This window comes from Misgurnus anguillicaudatus, unplaced genomic scaffold (genome assembly GCF_027580225.2).
Source record: "Misgurnus anguillicaudatus unplaced genomic scaffold, ASM2758022v2 HiC_scaffold_28, whole genome shotgun sequence".
Taxonomy (NCBI): domain Eukaryota; kingdom Metazoa; phylum Chordata; class Actinopteri; order Cypriniformes; family Cobitidae; genus Misgurnus; species Misgurnus anguillicaudatus.
In genome coordinates, this window is record NW_027395278.1 from 4,283,956 (window position 1) to 4,300,602 (window position 16,647).

Sequence of the window (16,647 nt, forward strand, 5' to 3'; positions counted from 1 at the left end):
TAGCTACAGTACATTGAATGCACTGTAATTCTGTTTGGATAAAAGCGTCTGCCAAAAGCATAAAATGTAAATGTGTTCTGACCAGGCCCAGCTGCAGAATGAAATGACTGAGGGGGCACGTGAAATGTTTAAGAGGGCTTACTGACCTTACACACTGAGCTGCGTTACATGAGATGCACCCAGCATGATAGGAATTGTTATGCTGCCAACAGAAATCCACAGTTTTCTATTCGTTTAGGGCGATTATTCATATGCTTCATTGCCAGAGGCGCGTAGCCCTGTTGCATATAAAAAAAAGAAAATTAAGAAACCTAAATATACTTTCTTTAATATTTTTAGTTTTTTTGTAAACATAAAATACAGTTTTAATTAGTTATCTTTTTGTAAAGCCTTGTTTTTTAAACTTGCCATGAATACCAAAAATAAACTTAGGGGGCACAAATCAGATCTGAGGGGGCTATGCCCCCTCTTGCCCCCTTGTGGCGCCAGGCCTGGTTCTTACCATACAAAATAATTAAAGGAAAACACCACCTTTTTATATAGTTTGCTGTTCTTACCTCAACTTAGACAAATTAATACATACTTAATCTTTGTACAGAGCGTCATGAATGTGTTAGCATTTAGCCTAGCCCCATTCATTCCTAAGGATCCAAACAGGGATGAATTTAAAAGCCACCAAACACTTCCATGTTTTCCCTATTTTGAGACTGTTACATGAGTTGTTACACGAGTAGGTATGGTGGCACAAATTAAAACATGGCATTTTTTTAAGCTGATAAAAAATGAGAACTATATTGTAGGGTGGAAGAGCACTTAGTTTGCACTTCTGCCTCAGCGCGCAGTAACATCATCACTCCTGACTACTCCCCTTCTCGCTATATCTTCTGTCAATAATACTGCATCTGAGGTTGAAGTGCTGCAAACTAAGTGCTCTTCCACCATACAATATAGTTCTCATTTTTATCCGCTTAAAATACGCCATATTTTATTTAGTGCCACCATACTTACTTGTGTAACTACTCATGTAACAGTCTTTAAATAGGGAAAACATGAAAGTGTTTGGTGGCTTCTAAATTCATCCCTGTTTGGATCCTAAGGAATGAATGGGGCTAGGCTAAATGCTAACACATTCATGATGCACTGTACAAATATTAAGTATGTATTAATTTGTGTAAGTTGAGGTAAGACCATAATGAAATATTGAAAAACGGTGGTGTTTTCCTTTAATGTCTTCACGTCAGCTTGGTCCCTTAGTGTCGTATTCTAGCTCTTACATGTTGATCAGTGTGTATTTCTAGATTTATAGTCCCTCATTTATTTTGTGGTTTAACTCTTTAAAATGTAGGTGTAGTTCTGACGTACAAAGGTATTTTTTGGGTATTATTTGGGTTTCAAATAAGATAAGAATTGGTACATTTCAGGTTGCCAACTCTGTTCCTGGGGCACTTCGTCATTTGGATGTTTCATTTATCTGACACACCCACTCCAGGTCTTATCTAATGAGCTGATGAGTTTATCTGGATGTATTTTATTTGGGGATCATCCAAAAGTTTTACTGTTGGTGTGCTTCCACAAACAGGGTTGTAAAAATGTATCAGGACATAATATTTTGGACAATAATGGCTTGACGGGCACACAAATACAGCCATTGATAAAAGTTAATGTTATCCTGAGCATTTAAGTAAATCCACCTTACCTTTGATGTAGATATGCTGTTGCTGCCATTTGTTATATTTATTTTAATTAACATTGTTAAGGTAAACAGTTATACTGGCGTTTACTGCCCTGGACACATAAATTGCAATGGATTTACCTGTCTCCCCTCCTTTTCACTGCATCCATCAAAAGCTGTGCAAGGCCAGCAGGCAAATGTCTGAAACATAAGATGGTAACTTTCACAAATTACCCAGGGTGCCACAAAATAATCTAAAACATATCTGGCTAGACACCTAAACCGGATTCATGCTATAAAAGGCCCTATCAGAACCCCTTTACCTACACTCTAACATTAAAGGGTCTAACATTATTAAGACAAACAGTGCTGCAATATGATGTATATAGGGAAAATGCTTTAAGAATAAACTGCTTTTGTGAGCTTATCTTTTAATGAACTGACAGTCTGTTAATTAATATTAAAATGTTTATGCCACTAAACATGGAAGTGAACCATGTTATGTTTATTACTAAAATTAGATGTCTTACACTTGTTTTTTAAGCGTGTATTTACCTTTTAGTGATGATTTAATTAGCAGTTAAACATTGGTTGTAAGCAGTGGTTATTCACTTTTATAGATAGCTACATTGGGAGCAAGTGAACAAAGCAAAGATAACAACTATTTGAAAATGAATTTATGACAGCTTAATTTCTATTTTTAAAACGTAATTAATGCAAAATATAGGAAAGTATCCTAAGGTGTAATTTAAAGGGGACAATTCATGAAAATCTGACTTTTTCCATGCCTAAGAGCTATAATTGAGTCCCCAGTGCTTCGATCAACCTAGAAAATGTGAAAAACATCAACCCAGTAACTTAGTTTGGTAAACCATTCTCTGCAAGCATGTGAAAAAATAGGTCATTGAAATTTGGCTCCCCTTGTGATGTCAGAAGGGGATAATACCACCCCTTAATCTGCACTATCCAACCACAGCACTGCCATTTAGTGCAGAGATCAGGTCATTTGCATTTAAAAAGACACACCCAAAAACAGCACATTTTTGCTCACGCCTACCAAGTGGAAATTTTAACATGCTATAATAAATTATCTATATGGTATTTTGAGCTAGAACTTCAACTATATACTATGGGGATCAAATATTTATTTGACATTTTAAAAAAGTCTTGTGAAATGTCCCCTTTAAGGATAACTGTACTGTAAATTTGCTGGCATATCTGCTCTTTTTCTTCTCCCTTTATTCTTTGGTCACTTTGGTCATCTTTATTTTGATGGACATTTTATTTTATATTGGAAGACAACCTGTGACAGATTATGATCCCACATTACCAACGCTTTGTGTTACATTAACGGTCTGCACAACCGGAGGCTGCAGTTTCAGGACCGCAGTTCTAGGACCCTAGATTTTTGTGACAGCGCCATCTAGTGAAACTGCAGCCTCCGGTTGTGCAGGCAAATACTACTCGCATAGGCTACTTTATTTTTGCAATTCCTTTTGGTGTCGCTGGAGTCGCATTAGAGTAAACATGAAGATTCTGTAGCATTTATCTGAAACTCTGGAAATAATACTGCATCTGACACTATTTTATTTCACAGTTTTTTCCTGTTAGTGGTTTTGTAATTAACTAAAATTTTTTCCTGTACAAATTTGTTAATGAATATTTAAAATAAATGAATTGTTACCATACCTCATATCTGCTTTACAACGGAACCTTTTTTCGTGGCTCTGGTGTTATCCGGATCATTTAGGTGCTGTGCATGCAGAGTAGGCGGAGCTTAGCAGTTTTTGGTTAATGAAGTAGGTCGGTGCTGAAAGTGTGACAGGATCATTGCGAGCTGACCGCGAGTACGACATGGCACTAAACCTGATTATCAACAGCAGCAACCCACCTTTAGGTAAGTACACGTGCGATATTTTGCATTTAGTGCATGCTAGGTGCGCAAATAAGTCGCAACTGAGCTCGAACACAGCTCAATGAATTGACACACAGAAGATCCTCGTGCCATCGTGGCATAGCCTGCAATATCTGTTTGACTTTTTATGGGACGCATGGGCCTTTCTTTTCATTACAGTGCATTTTAAAAGAAAGAAAATCTAAGCAAGGGCATTTTATGGTAACTTGTATGATGGCTTTTGATTAATAGCAAATCAAACTCACTGTGCATGGACTTATTAGTATGGGTATGGATATTTACTCTCACAAAGAGCAGACTTCCGGTTGTTGTTTTAGAGCCGGTCTGTTATACAATTTTGGTATGTTATGCTGTTTTTGAATGAAATAATGTTAATGTTGATGAAATGAGTTGAGTTGAGGAGAATACCGTCCTTTGCTGGGGGAGGAGTATCACCGGCTGATGCAAGCCATTTGAAAGAGTATCCCACAGCTGTCAAACTCATGTGTTTTGTGCAGTAGGGCACCCTTTTTGTCGAAAATGTTTCTTTATATATTAGAGTGAGATTATATTGATGTGCACATGTTCGTAAATATTTTAAATTAGAAATTAATTGGAACAGATTAATAATATTATAACTGTTTCATTGCAGTAAATCAAAACCGAAAGTTAATTGCTTACTATGTTATCGTTACAGCATCAACATCATCGCAATGCCCGCATCATTCGTAGTCACGACGCAGAACAGCATTTTTTTTTAAGTGAAACTATTTTAAACCCACAAGTATTCATGTAATGCATAAGTTAATTCCTTTCATACAGAGCTTTTCAAGTCATCTAATGAAACATTTCTTCTGTTGCAATATACATACCAGAAAAAACAATATATTATTATTTTGAAATTGTATAGTTGTTATAATCAAGCATGTGTTTTAATTGTATGTATGCAGACATTTAAGGGATGTTTCCTTTCTGTATAAAGCTGTGTTAAGCTGCTTTCTTTGTAATTAAACAATTTTACATTATATACAATTTATTTAATTTATAGTCTCCCAAGTTTCTTGCATTTAGGGGCAGTTTTCCAGACAGGGATTAGACTAGTATAGACCAAATTACATTTAAGAGTTGTCCAAACTGAAAGCAACTTGCACTGACATATCTTAAAATACATCAGTGCCCTTTGTTTTGCCCCAAAATGCACACAAGTAATTTTTTTAACAAGGCATGTGTGTTAAAACAGTAGTTATATTTCCTAATTAAACTAAGGCCTAGTCTTGATTTAAGCTAATCTCTGTGCGGGAAACCACCCCTTAATAATTTATAGAAAATAGTAATTATGTTGTAGGCTAAATGTCCCAGACACTGAAGTAGATAAACTACTTTAGTAAATACATCTTATAATGTCATTTGAAAACACCTACTTTTTGTTAAAGCTCACGTAACACACACTGTGTCTGCATTTCTGATGTTAATCTGGAGTACCTATAAAGTAGTATTACATCCTTTGTATATCCGAAGAGTCTTTAGTTTAATCAGATTTATAAAAGAAAGATTAGCTTTACTAAATCTTTCCGATAACTTTCCAAAAAATGAAGGAGGAGGAGTTATATCGCGGGAGGAGCGAGTACGAGTCATGCAACACTATACAACACTGTTTTAACTAATGATTGTGTTTTGGTAGTCGGCCCGTTTCCTTTTCCAAAGCGTTTTTCAAACATCGTAGACTCCGCCTTTAATAGTTAGATAATAGAGAGAATTGGGACCAGAATAATTGATGTACTTTTATATATTATTTCTTCGAGCCATTTCAAGCCTATCCTTGTATCATGTACTAAATAGGATTTAGAAAGTAATTAGTAATAAGTAATTAAATACTTTTTAAAGAGAGTAATTTGTGAAGTAATCTAATTACATGATTGAAGATGTAATTAGTAACTAGTAATTAATTGCTTTTTTTGAGTAACTTACCCAACACTGTGCAAGTTCTAGCGTCTCCCGCTGATTGACGGGTGGGCGGGGTTTTCCGGGGGAAGTGCCCATATAAAGAAGTGATACGTATAGAAAACCCCTGAAACGTCAGCTGGACCTGTAATCGAAAAAAACTTTCCAAAACTTGTACGAACCCTGGCGAAGTGCATTCGGCCCAGAAATACTCTGTAACACGCCCAACTGCTTTTTTGACACTTTGGCTACGTTTAGCATGAGGAAGCAACTCTATAACTGTGTTAATAAGTCAGAATGCTTGAAATACCATTGAAAATCCCCTTTAAATCTGAGGTTGAGCTTTTTATGTTTTCATGGCTTGCACATACCTCCACCCATGTTTTTAATTCAAGATTAAAGAATGAGTTTTATGTTGTTATGGATGTTTCTTCAGTCATTTTTACTTTATTGCCACTATAGAATTTCCCAAGTTAAAATATAATAAAAAAATTAACAAACAAATATTTGTATGTCATGGCTCCAGATTGCCACCAAAATTTGACAGTGTGCCACTGAATTTTACATCCAGTCGCACATGTGCGACCAGTAAATTTGACCTTTTTTTGTTATGTGACACTGAATTTGAAAACATCGCATTGTACTTTCTGCATCTATCAAAAAGGATTTTCTTTTTCCATGTTGATTTACGGTGTGCTCCTAAATTTTCTGGTTGCGCCCCTAAAACATTTTTCAGTTGGGGGCCACCGTGCTCCTAGTTAAAAAAGTTCGTCTGGAGCCCTGTATGTTAGTGTATAAGCGTTATACGCATGATTCATAAGATACTTTTTTTTGGGTAGGTCACTTAGGACAGCATATGTCGTTAATGTCAGATGAAGAATTTTAGCAGTCAGACTAAACTGAGTTTTGACATTTTTATATCTCGTATTCTTTTTTTGCCTGGTTGACATGAAAATAGCTAGTCATTGTATGGCATAAAAAGCAAGCAAACAAAGATGGTTAGAAATAGGCAGGCATGTCATTTTAAGCTTGTAAATTCAAAAAAAAAAATGGCTTGAATTTCCATGGCAGATGCTTTTATCTTAAGCGATTTACTGTAAGTTGCTTTGGATAAAAGCATCTGCCATATTCTTATGTAAATACCCTGCTTTGTTTGGTATGGATTTGCATGCAACTTTAATTAATTTCATTACTCTGCCTGTAGGGGCGCTGTTGGCTGCTGAACATGTGAAAGGCAGTGTCAATCTTTCTGTTGAGGAGGGTAAAGACACAATGCTTCTTGTGTCTGAGTGAGTATAAAATCAGTAGATTTCCTCCATATAGAGTAAAACAGATGCTGTTTTAAAATATATTATTTACACCTGGAATATACTTTCTTTTTCAACTATTTTATTAATGTTTCTCCTTTTCAGTAAGGTGCAGTTCAGTGACGTGAACTCCATCTCACGATATCTTGCTCGAGTGGCTCCAGCATTGGGACTGTACGGTTCTAACACGATGGAGCAAACTGAGGTTAGGAATCATTAATAACACCCAACTAGCTGCCATTCCATTAAAGATTTGCACAAAACTTTTGCGTTATTTTCTAAATGTCGACAAAAAACTTTTGCAGGAATATCAAAGTTTTCATTAACCGATGTACTGAGATTAAAACACAATTTTATTGTCTCGCGATAAGTTATTCCAAAAACAATAGCCATGGGTGTGTTTTATTTCATACAGTGCCAAGCAGACCGACATGCAGATGACATCAAAATATAGCGAGATACTTAAAGGGCGTGTTGCAGGTTAACCACCACTGTCGATTAATGGGTACATAAATCACTCAAGATATATATATATATATCATTTTTAAAATGTCTCAATGTCAGATGAGACATTTATTGCCATTTAATACTTACGTATAGAGTTTGGAAATCATATATACATTGTAGGAAATATATAATGTGGTATACTGCAAAGTTACCATGCTAATTATTATTTATGATATATGTGGGGATAAATAAAACTTCGCAAATCTGCTTATTTGATCCATTCATGTCCTGACCACCAGGCTAGAGATTTTTAAACATCCTTAATCCACACTTACTAGTCTATCAAATAATATCTCAAATATATTGTTTTGTGAAATAAAAGGATGCTTTGTTATATTGTTTATGCGATCATAGCGAATCACATGATCATTTTATACGCAGAAGCCGCGGTCAGCAGCTGCAGCACACTCGGATACGACCGCATACTGTAATAAACAGGCGTTCTGCGGCTTTTTACATCAAATGATGTCAAAGGCTATGCCATTTGAGGAGGAACCGCTCATTGAACACCGTATTTTTATAAATTCCTGTACATGTTTGGTCCTGCTGAGCAGGTTGAGCACTTTTATATACTTTGTTGAGCAGAGAGGCTGCACAGTTTGACCAGCGGGCTGCGGGAACCGGCCGCACATCACGCCGCCAGACGGTGTTGCTAATATAACTTGAATGTATAACTATTATCAGATCAGCCCACCGTAATATGGCGTAATGGCACTTTTGGGAGTACTTTGACTCGGCGCAGTAACACCCTCCCTCTCCCATTATGAGAGTGAGAAGGGGAGCGGACTTTTCAGGCGAGTCAAAGTACTCCCAAAAGTGCTATTACGCCATAAAATATAGTTCCTCTTTTAAATCCGCTTAGAAAAGTGCTACGTTTTATTTTGTACCACCAAACTTGCTCGTATAACTACTCGTCTTAAATAGGAAAAACGTTGATGTGTTTGGTCACTTCTAACTTTATCTCTAAATGGTACCATTGAATGAATGGGGCTAAGCTAAATGCTATCGAAGCGTCGCAGCGCGCTCCAGCGCTTACGTGCACGCACACAGATGATAGAGGGATGATTCAACAGTTCTAAGTTAAGGTAATAACATATTTTAATATTGAAAATGAGTAGACTATTCCTTTAAATGAAAAGGATTGGTTTATTTTGCCAGTAAATTATGCACACTCCAAAATATAAACTATATACACCATCTATTACAGTGGTTCATAAACTTTTTCAGCGTGCGGCCCCCTTTGTGTACGATGCATTCCTTTGCGGCCCCCCAAAGAAAACAGTTCTAAAACTTCACATTTTAATTAAACAAAACATTATATTACACAAAGTAGTGCTGCCTTATTTTTTTAGATTTAATTTCACAGAATTCATGATAAATAATGTATTTTATAGAATGTCATAAAACTAGGGCCCCCCGGCACAATCTCGCGGCCCCCAGTTTGAGAACCACTGATCTATTAAACGGGACATATCATGAAAATCTGATTTTTTTTTCCATGTTTAAGTGCTTTAATTGGTTCCCTGGTGCTTATATCAAGAAAATGTGAAAAAGATCTACCATTCTCTGAAAGCATGTGAAAAAATAAGTAATTGAAATATAGCTCCCCTTGTGATGTCAGAAGGGGATAATACCTCTCTTTAATCTGCACTATCCAACCACAGCAACAGCTCATTTGCATTTTAAAGGAAACACCCAAAAACGGCACATTTTTGCTTACACCTACAAAGTGGCAATTTAAACATGTTATAATCAATAATGTATATGGTATTTTGAGCTAGAACTTCACATACTCTGGGGACACCAAAGATTATTTTTTCTTAAAAAGTCTTGTGGAATCTTCCCTTTTACCATATTGGTAGATATTTGGAACTGATACTTGCCAGAATGGGCTGTTACGGTGATTTGTTAACGATCTCAAAATGTTCAGATTCAAAATAAATCGGTCTATTGTGGGAAATGTTCTTAAAATTGCTCTCTTTCTTGCAGGTTGATCATTGGCTGGAGTTCAGTGCCCGTCGTCTCTGTGGTCAGTCAGATCTGTCTCGTGGTCTGCTTGAGCTGGATAAAGCTCTGGCACTGAGAACCTTTCTTGTAGGTCACAGTGTGACATTGGCTGACCTCTCTGTGTGGGCTGCTCTCAAAGGTAAGTTTTTTTTTTGTGTGTGTGTGAATAGCGAATTTTGGTAGCTACAAAAATCTGCTTTTGCATGATGCTCCATCTGCTATGCTAGATGTCAGCAGTGCAACAAAAACAAGTATGCTGCGTGTAATATCATTTAGTTATATATATATCAAAGCTCAAGTGTGTCTTTGACCCTCAGGTAATGGCGAGTCACACATCAAGTCAAACTCATACCCAAATCTGTGTCGCTGGTTTTCCTTCCTGAGCTCTCAGGTGCCATTTAGTTCTGTGGGTAGTAAATGGGCAAGCAAGATCACTGCCAGCAAAGCCAATGTGAGTGTACCTTTTCACTTTAAATAATAAAGCTCTAAATAAATAAAATAATTGAATAATGAATTTGCATAATTTTTGTGTAACTTCTTCTAATACATCTACTTGAATTTCTCTGCGTGTTCTGTCGTTTGTAGGCTGTGCAAAAGGAGAAGAAACAAGATTTGGGAAAGTTTGTGGAGCTTCCTGGGGCTGAGGAGGGCAAAGTTGTTGTGCGCTTTCCCCCAGAGGCTAGTGGGTACGTAGTGTTCATGTTAATCTCTGACTATATGGATGTGGGATACTCTAATGTACATATCTCTTCAGGTACCTGCACATTGGCCATGCCAAGGCAGCTCTGCTCAACCAGCACTACCAGGTTACTTTCAAGGGCAAGTTAATCATGCGCTTTGATGACACCAACCCTGAGAAGGAGAAGGAGGACTTTGAAAAGGTATGACAGTAGTGTTACGTAATGTTTTGTTGCCAATATACCTTTATGGCTCAGATCCCATCCTTTCAATTTAAGCCTAACATGGGAGCATAAGATGGGATCTTTAGTCATCCACAATACTGTATAATTTAGCTCCAGGGTTCAACATACCTGCTGTAACCGCTAAGGCTAAGCCATGACTCCCAAGTTGCTAAAGTAACGGTGGGTGCTTTCTTGCTGCAGGTGATCCTGGAGGATGTAGCCATGCTACAAATCAAACCAGACCAGTTCACCTACACAAGCGATCACTTTCCCGCCATCCAGCGGCTGGCAGAGAAACTTCTGCAGGAGGGCAAGGCCTACATAGATGATACACCTCCAGACCTCATGAAGCAACAGAGAGAGCAAAGAATAGAGTCGCATAACCGCAGTAACTGTGAGTGCAACACATGTTTTTACTTATTTATAGAATATATTATTTACTTAGGAGTGCTGGTTTAATATGTTACCCTGAACGTGTTTTTGGTGTGCCGCAGCGGTGGAGAAGAACATGCAGATGTGGGAGGAGATGAAGAAAGGTACTGAGTATGGCCAAACCTGCTGCATGAGAGCGAAGATTGACATGAACTCCAACAATGGCTGTATGCGTGACCCCACATTGTACCGCTGCAAAAATGCTCCTCATCCTCGCACTGGAAGCACATACAAGTAAGGCATTGTTCAAGTCTCTACTCTAATAAAACTACAGGCAGCTTTTGGTTTTTGATATATGACATTTAGCCTTTTTGGTGACAATTGTGTATGATTCATGTACCGTATTTTCCGGACTATAAATAACACTTTTTTGCGTAGTTCGGCTAGTCCTGCGACTTATAGTCAGTTGCGACTTATATGTCAAAATTAATATGAACCAAGAGACCATTACCGTCTACAGCCGCGAGACTCCACTATATGCTGCTCCTATATTTATGTAATTCAATGGATTTAGTGATGTGGAATGATGAAATTTTGGCGGTATGATAAACTTAAACAAAAATACCACGTTTTCGCGATTTGGCAGTATTGCCATTGCAACACTACAATTTTTTATTTTCAAATGTCTACATATACAAACAACAACTTTGTACACAATACATTTTATTTTTAAGCAACATACAACATGTATGCCTGGCAAAAATAAGGCCTTCAATTATAATATTCTTTCAAAAAATTATACAAAATTATAAAATTAAAATGTATTAATAATATTAAATGTTAACATTAAATCAATGACATGACTTAATTATTTAACTTAATTTTGTGTAAACACAGCTTATACCTTGAAAACGGTATCACATAAAATTTTTGTGGTTTTGAAACCTTGACTCTTTAAAACCTCGGTATACCTTGAAACCGGTAACCGGCCCATGCCTATTTGGAAGTTTAGTGAACTTGATTTGGCTTGTCATGTTACCTTAGCCTATTCAGCCTCCCAGGTATGTTCTGTATGCTATTGTGTTGGCTGAATAACTGTTAATGTTACGTTAACATGTACAGACACCTGTTCAGCCTGCTTTTCTGTGTGCTATTGTTAAGTTGAATAACTTGCTTTTCCAGATTAAATGTCAGTTCTTGGATTTTGTGAAATAGTTTTCTAAATTAAAGCCACTTATAGTCCAGTGCGACTTATATGTTTTTTCCTCTTTATTACGCATTTTTGACTGATGCGACTTATACTCTGGAGCGACTTGTAGTCTAGAAGATACGGTATTTCTTCTGAAGTGATTTCAAATGTTTAAGACAAGTTGTATAATCTGTTCAGTAGAGCTGTGACAGTGGCAGTATTTTACCACTATGATGGTAATGCACGAATTCACCACAGTGGTGTGGCGGCAGACGCTCTGGAGCACCCCAGCTTGAATAAAATGGAAAGCGTTTTCTGTGTGGCTTTAGACGCGAAATGCCCCTCGCGAGAGCCACTAATTGGAGAGGCTCCCAAATATCAAAAGCGTTTTTATTCAAATCGAGCATATGTGCTTGCTTGGCCATTTCGGTGGGTGCTCGAGCCGAGCCCTGGAGCACCCATGGGATCAGCAGCTATGTGCGTGTTTATTGTAGCACTTTCATTCGTGAAACAACACACGGTTCAAGTTATAATGGTTTTCCAGCCTCGCTGGAAAGAGGATATATTGCCTCATTGTTCTTCCCCCAAGCCAGAAGGTCATCACTGATATCAGCTGCCTACCCTTGTAAATGGCGCACTTGGAATAGCGACTCAGAGTCTCGCTGGGCGAGGTGATACTTTATATTTTTATAGTTTGTGATGTGAACACCACCGCGATGGCACGTTGCATGGTGCAGTTGTTATGACAACCATCACAGGCCTACTATTCAGTAGTTTATACATGCTATACGTATACATCTCACAAAATGCTTTGTGCCTGTATATGCAAGAACCAAATGACAAAAATATTTCTGGAAAATAGAGACGTTCTTTAAATGTCTTATCTTTTTTGTTCTCCCAGAGTGTACCCCACATATGACTTTGCTTGCCCAATCGTGGACAGCGTTGAGGGTGTGACGCATGCCTTGCGTACGACCGAGTACCACGACAGAGACGAGCAGTTCTACTGGGTAATAGATGCGCTGGGTATACGTAAACCCTACATCTGGGAGTATGCCAGACTTAATCTTAACAACACTGTGCTCTCCAAGAGGAAGCTCACCTGGTTTGTCAATGAGGGCTATGTGGATGGCTGGTGAGTTTCATTAACACATAATGCGGTGGTTTCCCGGACAGGGATTATCTTAAACCAGGACTAGGTCTTAGATAAATTAAGAAATATAACTAGTTTTAACAAACATGCATTACTAAAAACATAACTTGTCTATTTTAAGATATGTCAGTGCAGGTAGTTTTCAGTTTGGATGGCTCTTACATTTATTTTAGTCTAGGAATAGTCGAATCCCTGTCTGGGAAACCACCCATAGTGTTTGAGTTTGAGTATTAAATGTCATGGTTATTAGATCTTACCGCTTTTCCATTCCTTCCTACAGGGATGATCCCCGTTTCCCAACAGTCAGAGGTGTTTTGCGAAGAGGAATGACTGTTGAGGGACTTAAACAATTCATTGCTGCTCAGGTGTGTTTAGGATTTTTTTTAACAGCCAAAATGCTTTATTTGTGACAAACATGAAAAGAGATTATCTATTTTAGCGTTATTTAACCTTAGTCTCATCCATTTTCTTTTGTTTATTCTACACTCAGGGAGGTTCAAGATCTGTAGTCAACATGGAGTGGGACAAGATTTGGTCATTCAACAAAAAGGTAAATATTGTGACCACACCCAAGATTCATCATGACTGCACCTGTTCTCCAGCTGGTCCTTGTGATCACATTCATTCACTTGTTAAAATATCTTAAACTGATTGGCTAGGTAGTCGTTTTACATTCTAAGTTAATCTTGAAGGATTCAGGTGCTAATCTTTGAAGTCGCTGGTAAGATTTTATTCAGATGTGGTGTTTTTCTTTAGCGTACCCCATAGCTTACCACTCACCTACTAACTCACCCCTGCATCTGTTTTTGTTCTGTCAGACATCGCAGTGCTTTTATCATTTACCTGTTTTCACAGCTTTTGCTTTATACCTGGCTCATGTTGTCTTTATTGATACTTCTATCTTCAAGTCATATTAACAGCCATCTTTCAAAAGCTAGAAACATGTTTGTAATATTGTGTATTTTATTGGTTTTCTGCATGATTGGTCATCTTCATCAGCCATCATCTTCTTACTTTTTTGCTATTCATTCTCTGCTTTTTTACACCAAAATTTCTCTACATTCTTTTTTGTTTGAGAGCAGGAGTGTTGTTTTTATGGTCAGGAAATATAATCTTTAGATAATTTTGGCTATTCAGTTCAAGTTTTTAGTTGCCGCTCATGGGCCTGGTCCTTATATTAAATAAGCTGAAAGAGTTATTGAGATATGCACACTGAAACCCTTCCCGTTCTGTCCATCTGTGAGCTGTGTGTCGCGTTCTGCATTAAAGTGCATCTCACTCTTCTGTTTACAAGCTGCCAGTTAGCTGTAAAAAGGTATTCCTACTCCTCCTTTTCCTCCTTCCTTTTTATTTCTTTTCCTCACATGTCCCCTGCATTTCCCCTCACTTTCTATTCCCTTATCTCTTTAACATAATCTTTTTATCAATATTCTGCATTTGTTTTATGAGAAAAATCCATTATCTCTTTCAGAAACTTTTTTTTGTGCAACAACGTGGACAAGTTGTTAAGCTCTCCAAAGAACAAATATCAGCTAAAGTCAGATTGATTGTTTTCTACAGAAAATCATCATAAATAATGTGAAGGAACATTCTGTGAAATTTAGCCTTGATATCTACAAAGGTCATGTTAAAGATTGAAGTGAAATCATATATGATGCCTCTAATCTTATAATTAGCCAGGATTTCACAACTCCCAAATTTTTCTTGGGAGCTAAAATGATTAGTGTGCGAGTCCTATTGTATTTAAGCATTGACTTCTCTTGGTCGAGTGTCTTCTCAATACATTTTTTTATTTATGCGTATTATGTGGACACTTGGCACACAGAAATGAATTATACTCCACATAGGCCCCCGTACACACCGCAAAGTTTCAGGAGTGACAACCACATTTAAATTCAAGAGTGAATCCCCTAAATGATGGATACATGTGTGTACAGAGCAAGACTTGCTTCCGCAAATGCCATTGACATAAAGGTAACCATAGCAACGATCTGCCACCTTGCATACTTAGCATGCGCTGTTTTACCAAAGTAATATTAAAGGGGTCATGTGACGGTGCAAAAAAGAAAATTATATTGTAATTGTATATTTTTTAAAAACACATTATTTTCTACATACAATATAACATTGTTGCTTCTCTATGCCCCGCCATTTTGAAAAGCGCGTTGTGCTCTGATTGGCCAGCTCTCCAGTGCGCTGTGATTGGCCGAATACATCAAGCGTGTAATGAAATGTTACACCCCAAAGCACAGCTGCCAAAGCACAGCGTCTCCACGACATGGCAGCTGTGGTAAGAATATTTGAAGAGTTTGGTTCCAAAACGCAATAAATCCATTTTGACAAATTTCGGTAAAAACTTGTTTTCTATACCAAGAAAGTGACAAGATGAAAACCACTATTTTCTGTTACAAACTTTCACATAGCATCTTTATTTTATAAAAACATAAACAATTCAAATCCATAACTTGATGTTCAAAGATTTATTACAAAAACTAATTATTTTTTCCATAAAATGCAATAAATCCATGACAGTTTTTGTTTTTAAAACGCTTCGAAATCTATTAATTCAATGTACAAATGTGCATTCATCTTTGCCATTTTATATTCATTTAGTTGAACAGTTGTACACACTGACTAAAAAATAAACATTAATGTCATTAATCAAAACACTTACTTTGTCATATTAAGATCACTGTCATATTGCTGCGGTTTTACTTGAGGTCGTCGCTTAGCATTTTTCACAGCGATCAGCTGTAAAATGTTTTGGTCCTGCTCGATTTTCATTGACTTTGAGTAAAATAATGTAAAGTTTTTCATAAGATCCTCTGGGGTCAATGTGTTAGCATGAGAAACTTGATGCTGTCGGGAGATAAGCACCAGTCTCCCGAGTGCTTCGCGTAAATTATTAGATGTTGATGGCGTTTCTTTCCCGTCACAGAAAACCATCACAGGTTTATCAATGCCATTAAAGTATTATTTTGTTTTTGTTTGTTTGTTGATCACGAAGTACAAAGTAGATGAGGAAAACTCCGTGGCGTTTATCGCATTTTGGAAAAAAAGGGAGAAAAGATGACAGAATAACACGGCGGATATTGGATTTTGCATAAAATTAAGAATTTACTTTTAACTACTGACCTGATATAATACTGATTTTGGCAGTAAATTTTTTTTTCAAAAATGGCGTTTATCGCGTTTTGGAACCAAACTCTTCATTTCTTTGCGTATACATTTGGGCAGTGTTATGCAAATCTTCCTACCCAGTGCATAGATATGTGTTTGAATGAGACATTTTAGGGAGACGTGGATAAGCCTTTACAGGTCTTCTATTTGGATAAACAGCTTTTAACACTCCAAAGACAAAATAAAACATGAAGTCGCATCATATGACCCCATCTAAAGATGCGCTGTCTTATGTCCACATATTTTTGGGGCTTAAATGTTTTCGTTTTTGGCTCAAGTTTTTGGAGTTTTTAAATTGGAAAGATGCGAGTCATGATAGTTTTCTAACGTAATGCATTTGGATTTATTATGGGTTTATGATGGTTTTGTGCTTGTTTGCTGTTTTTTGCACAAGATCTGGAAGCACGAGCAAGTAAACACTCCTACATGTTTTCCTGTGGTTTTCTGCATCAAGCATACCGAAGAGACTTGTAATGTTCCTGTCGCACGTATATCAACATCTACAGTTCCGTTCTGTACGCTG

The 16,647-nt window shown here is 37.2% G+C and overlaps 1 protein-coding gene across 2 annotated transcripts in view; it reads left to right on the forward strand.

Annotated features, from left to right (window-relative positions):
- The first annotated feature begins 3,411 nt into the window (after positions 1–3,411).
- The window catches only part of LOC129417193 (bifunctional glutamate/proline--tRNA ligase), a 30,645-nt gene continuing 17,409 nt past the window's right edge, over positions 3,412–16,647 (forward strand). The window contains exons 1-13 of one of the 2 annotated variants that reach the window (XM_055171697.2): positions 3,412–3,569; positions 6,712–6,796; positions 6,920–7,019; positions 9,311–9,467; positions 9,646–9,779; positions 9,914–10,014; positions 10,083–10,209; positions 10,432–10,624; positions 10,725–10,896; positions 12,693–12,926; positions 13,225–13,309; positions 13,435–13,494; positions 14,239–14,259. In XM_055171697.2, the coding sequence (XP_055027672.2) occupies positions 3,527–3,569; positions 6,712–6,796; positions 6,920–7,019; positions 9,311–9,467; positions 9,646–9,779; positions 9,914–10,014; positions 10,083–10,209; positions 10,432–10,624; positions 10,725–10,896; positions 12,693–12,926; positions 13,225–13,309; positions 13,435–13,494; positions 14,239–14,259 (1,512 nt within the window). In that variant the 5' untranslated portion in view covers positions 3,412–3,526. The remainder of the gene's footprint in view (positions 3,570–6,711; positions 6,797–6,919; positions 7,020–9,310; positions 9,468–9,645; positions 9,780–9,913; positions 10,015–10,082; positions 10,210–10,431; positions 10,625–10,724; positions 10,897–12,692; positions 12,927–13,224; positions 13,310–13,434; positions 13,495–14,238; positions 14,260–16,647) is intronic. The other variant, XM_055171698.2, reaches the window with a different exon arrangement.